At 42.6% G+C, this 5,787-nt stretch overlaps 1 protein-coding gene across 1 annotated transcript in view; it reads left to right on the top strand.

Moving 5' to 3' along the window:
- Positions 1–2,588: 2,588 nt before the first annotated feature.
- The window catches only part of LOC128713439 (hormone receptor 4), a 7,984-nt gene continuing 4,785 nt past the window's right edge, over positions 2,589–5,787 (top strand). The window contains exons 1-2 of the mRNA XM_053808298.1: positions 2,589–2,601; positions 4,578–5,787. The exon at positions 4,578–5,787 is cut by the window's right edge and continues 1,355 nt beyond it. Coding sequence (XP_053664273.1) covers positions 2,589–2,601; positions 4,578–5,787 — 1,223 coding nt within the window. The remainder of the gene's footprint in view (positions 2,602–4,577) is intronic.

Raw genomic sequence — 5,787 nt, 5'->3', positions numbered from 1 at the left:
AAGCAAACGTAAGAAAAAAGGTACATGAAATGAAATAATGCATATCCCGTCCGTCAATCCTCCCATCGAAAGTCATCACCGTGCGCTCTCACTACTCTCACTTTTTCACTCACTTTCAAGGAGTTTCACCCAGTATTTTACCGTTGCGCACGGGTATAGAGGAACAAACCGAACAACCAGCAGGGCAGGCGGCTCGATGTGAGAGCATTGGACTTTTGGAGCAGCTCGTGTATGCTCGGAATTCGCTCCACCGATGTTGTGCGGAATGGCTCACGCTTAGCTTTTCCTGGTTTTGCAGCTTGTGTGCGCTCATTGATGTGGGCTGATCTGCTGTTGGCGAAAGAGCACGAAGGAGGGGATGGCAGATTGGAGAAGAAGGAGAAGTGGATGGGAGCCGGTGTAGTGGTGGAACCACACACCACACAGCCGCGGCCAGCCGTGTGCCGAAGGGCGGAAGCGTGTTTTTCGTTTTCAATTGCCACTCGCGCGGCTCGCGCCGAGAACCCGAGTCGGGTCTGTTCGGACGATTCATTCCGTAACCTACTTTGCTTCGAGACGTACACGTTTTCAGTTTCAGCTCGGTGGCTACACAATTACTCTTCGTGTGCCGATAGATGCATAGTTTCCAATTGAGTCAACCGCCCCAGTACCGGAGTATTTGTCGTCTATTGTTTCCGCCGGTTCTTACGGAGTTTTGTTTTCTATTGTACCAACTTCTCGCTAGCAGTAATTTCACCAGTTAGACCCCAAGTTAAACCCCGAATGCTGCAACGATCAGAGAAAAAAGCTTAAACACAAGCTCACTTAAAGCTTTCCGATCGATTGGATGGGTGTTACCTGTGCGTTACCCTGACCCGTTACTAAAGATAGGTGTGAAGAAGTGCAACGAACAGTTTCTAGCGTGTGTGAATCATAAAACGAAAGAATGTGAAGCGAAAAAGAAAGTGAAAAAAAACAACCTAAAATCTGTGATGAGGAATTATACACCCAGGTGCAAAGTTTGCTAGTAAAATGGCTTTGATGCTGTTGAATAAAAGTACAGCATAATTAGGTAGCAAAGAAGTGCAACAAATCCACTGAAAGGAAAGGAAGTTTAACCTCACTATCGTCATCCTTTTTGGTCTGGTTTGGTGCTATTCCGAATCCAGGGAAACGAAACAGCGACACTAAATATGCGTCAAATATAAACACGGAAATCCTTGTCAAAGTGCAACAATGAGTGAGCGTGCAGTGGTTCAACTCCATCGGGTGCAACTGCAATCACTGCGTCTGGAATGAGAAAAGTAAACACGGAGCCAACACAAAGAAAACAAAACAGCTCGTGATCTTCACTTGTCACTTGTCTGCCCGCACTGTGTGTTGTACTGTTGGACCGTAGTGGTACATTGTCCTATTAAATGCTTGTGTACGCACTGGTGCGATTGTGCGCTTCTTGTTGTAGTGAGAGTGAGCCTTTCTTTACCGCACGGTGTGTCCCGTTCTGCAATATCGTCTCTCTGTTCGAGATCCTAAACTCATCGTGGTTGTGTTCACCTTACTTACCCTTAGCTCGCATTGCGCTGAATGGTTCATGACAGTGAAAGTCCCATAGTTGAGTTGTATACTGAGAGCATCACATCATATTCGTCTATAAACTACAGCGACATATAGCTCGTGAATGTGTATGAATAAAAAAACAACAAGTGCCCTTAGTAGTGTCGGTTCCGTCGGATCGGTTTTCCGAATTCTGCAAAGATACTTAAAAAGTAACGATCGATCTTTACAAGATTTGACAACTGTGAGTGAGAGAGTGTTCAAGATCAAAAGATCAGACATTTGGAGCTGTTGCCTTTTTCTATCCAACTAACCAAAAGACTGTGGCACCAGCATGTAGTGTTGATTGCTTTCGAGTATTTTCACATTTTGGAATCGTATTTTAACTCCGTGTCTTCAAAATGTTCATATCGTGTTGCTGTTCGTGTTGTGGTTGGCTCGAAGCGTCCAATGTGATCGTAAAGTGTCGCAAGAACATTACATTCTTAAGTGCAAGCGGAAGTAAAGAAATTAAGTTCATGCGAAGTATTAATAGAGCAGCGCCACACGGAAACGAGATTCGCGCACTTGATGTATTTTGTTAAAATACAGTTCACTTAGAAAATGAATCACAATCGTTGTTTGTTAAAAAGGCTTCTCCAGTTAGTTCGGAAGGTAACAGACAAAGTGTTGTGCCTGTAGTAAAGTTCACAAGTTGTGATAGTGGCTATGATACGCAGCAAATTTAAACGTTCTTGAAATAGAACTTATGTTTATTGGCAAAAAAGCTCAAAAAAATTATGCAAAATTGTGTTCGTTCACCAGATTGGGAAGCTACTCACCGATAGATTGTGATCAAACATGTTGCTAATCGCCGTAAATGTTGTATGATAAAATATAAACGCATTCGTTTAAGGAGATATAACTTCCGTTCACAATAACCAAGTTTTATCTTCGATTGTGATCATATTATAAAGTTCCCGGGTGATGTGAGGAAGCATCGTTTTCGTCTCTCAGTGCTCCAAAACGAAATCAACTTCAAAAAAGATTCCCAGGGGCTGAAAGAAGCATCGAAAATGACATCGTTAGGTAAATTGGTTCGCTATTTAAGTATCATACACTCACTCGACTCCTGTGTAAAGATAAGCTTGTAGGCTGTAAACTAAACTTATTTTTTCCAATTATCAATTAATTCATATAACGTACTGAACATTTTGCATTACTTTTGACACCGTAAAGTTTCAAATTGGTTAACGTTTAGGTTCGTCGCTTAATGCGCACGATCGATTTGTTCCTGCGGTTTCATTTGAATGTATTTTCAAACATTTGTTTTTTTTTTCATTCAGTCTCTTTCTGTTCACTGGTTGTTTAGTAACTGATATGAACGAATTGCATCGTACCTTTACTACTATAGTACATTCAAATCTCAGTGATATACTCAGGGCACATAGCTCACGGGTTAGTAATCATCGTGAGTATACTCTGTTTATGATGAATGAAGAATGGGCTAGGGACGCAAGCAAAGGGCTGAGCAGGAAAAGAGGGAGGGGGTCAATGTGGTCTAAGATAATTCTCCCATACGCGATTACATGTGGTTGGTTTCGCGACCCTGCGAAAAGTTCATCGAACCGGCTTTTTGCAATGTTAGTCATGCCAAGGCCTTCTAACTGCCAGTGCAGTGTGTGAACAGCAACTTGTAGTACTTTGAATGATAGACGGATTCCTGCACGTTTTATAAAGGGCAATTCATAAATTTGTGTTAGGAAACTTTCTGTGAATCGCGATTCAATGCGAGCAATCATAACCACCTAGCTGTAAAATTTAATAATTATGTTCTGTTTCTGCAGTCTGTAAATGCTAATAATGTTTAGCTTTATATCATTTTTAGTACAGATATGTCAACTTGTTTTTGCACATAAATGAAATCATTGAGTATATTGTACAAAATAAGCGCTGCATTTGCATGAAAATAGTTGAATAGAAAAAAGATGCAAATGTCGTGAATGAAACGGTTTTGAAGATCCTTACTACTAGTATACCTTACCAGCTGCACTAAAGAATGCAAACAGTTTTAAAAATAAACTCTCTTCAAAATGAGAGAGTACAGAAAGATCTGAACCCCAACGCCACACCGATCGAGCGAGCGGCTGCATGCGTATGCGATACACGGTTAAAATGAAGTGGTGTTACAATTACGTCAGAGGCCAGCCAGAATACCGCAGTCGTATCGCACACTTGTGTGCATGTGGCGATGCCAGGTTCACTAACACAGTGCGAACTTCTAACGTTATTCTTAACGTTCTGGATGTTGGTTTCGGGAAACATACCACTTTGCGACGGCTCGATGTGTGTTGTTGCCAATCGGAATGTGGGTTAAATGTTGCGGCAGGTTAGTTCTATCGCGAATTGTCGACTAGACTGACTGTTGCAGTTACGTTGGTAAAACGAGCTAAGACGACACATATCCGTCTCTCGCGTCTAGATTCAGCTGTACTGTAGCAACGGAGTGGATTTTTTCATGTGGATAAGAGAACCATGGAATGGGTGGACTTACAGAGTGGTTTAAATATGACTATAAATAAACAAAGTAGACAAAATAATAGATTTACTTTATTACTTTACTTATGACTGTTATATATACATTTGTTATACGATTGTTATTGATTAGGTTTAGAATAACGTGGTATACCACAACTCATACCCGTGTCAGTAATAGTGATCGTAATGGTGGTGCTATCAACACCGGTGCTTTAACCTTTAATGCTGCTCTGCTGTGCTATCGAACGCGGAAATACAAATAAATTCCCCGGCGAGAATGTTGTTATTCAGATTAAGGGCATCGTGCATTGTCCGCTTTAGTATTGCTGTCTGAAACATACGCGTATCATGAAAGTTAATAAAACCGTATTTCACAAACGCCCATATATCGTAACCATCGGACTGTAGAGACGAATGTAGCTGCAAATCTCTTTAAAAATAATAAACAACAGTAATCATCGGACTAACAATGTGCTAGTATCTAATAACGTTTTCCCAATTTTTCTCGTTTATTCGGTATCTACCAGGAATTATGACACTGAGCCGTGGACCATACAGCGAGCTCGATAAAATGAGCCTATTTCAAGATTTGAAACTAAAGAGAAGAAAAGTCGACTCAAGATGTAGCAGCGACGGCGAATCTATAGCTGATACGAGCACATCGTCGCCGGACCTTCTGCAGCCACTATCTCCGAAGATGTGTGATCAGCAGCAGCAGTCTGCGCATCAAACTCCTAAGGGCACTTCGTTGGCAATCGGTGATGATGGATTGCAGAAGGATGCTTCAGAAGCCGCCCTAACTTCGCCACCAACAACACCGTCAACGGCGGACGGTGAGGATCACGAGCAGCAGGTGTGCACATCCGCCAGTGGTTTTGACACTGTTACGAACGATGTCGGTAGTAATAGCGCCGCAAGCAATGAAACACACGCTATAAACACCAGCAATAGTTACCATAGCAATCGTTTGAATGGGAGCGAAATCAAAGATGGAAGTGAACGATCACACCACCAACAGGATCGGTGCATTTCCGTCAGCTATCAAGATGATGATAGCGACCCTGCCGATCATGATAGTTCGTTGACGACTCTGTCAACAAAGCCTTCAATAAGCGGGTACGACAACGGTACTGTAGCAAATACCGCTAACTTCAAGGACGAAGCATACGGGGGTAGCCATAGAGCGTTGCCTGAATGTACACCCGATGTTTCAATAGAAGAACGAGCTGCAGTCGCTAGAAATGGTGGCCGCGGTAGTGCCTCGAACGTAACAGCTGCCAGTGTGATACGTTCTGTCGCTGATGAACGGCGACCTCGGTCGGTCAATCATCCTACCATCTCCATAACGACGCCTACCACTACCACGGAGCAGACCAGCGATAGTAGCAACAGTAGTAGTAATAGTAACGGTATAAACACTAATAAGTGCGTACGATTAGATAGCTCTACGAGCAGTATCAACACACAAACAAGCCATAATACTAGTAACAATCGCTGTGCTGCTACAACTACTACTGCAACCAGTACTATTGCCTCTACTAGCGATGTTGGCGCTGGTAGTAAAAGCATCAATGCATCACTACCACATCAATACAAACGCTATGGCGTAGGTTGTGCTGGTGTTGAAGATGATGTTGATCATACGGCAGCACCGAACGGAATGGTTGAAAGCGAAACTGCTAATCCGAGTGCTGAAAATGTCAGAGTTATTGCTGGTAATATTCAAACGCAACAGCA

The sequence above is a fragment of the Anopheles marshallii genome, chromosome 3 (assembly GCF_943734725.1).
Source record: "Anopheles marshallii chromosome 3, idAnoMarsDA_429_01, whole genome shotgun sequence".
In the NCBI taxonomy this organism is placed as follows: Eukaryota; Metazoa; Arthropoda; class Insecta; order Diptera; family Culicidae; genus Anopheles; species Anopheles marshallii.
The sequence above is the reverse complement of the archived record's forward strand: the minus strand, read 5'-3'. Positions and strand labels throughout refer to the sequence as shown.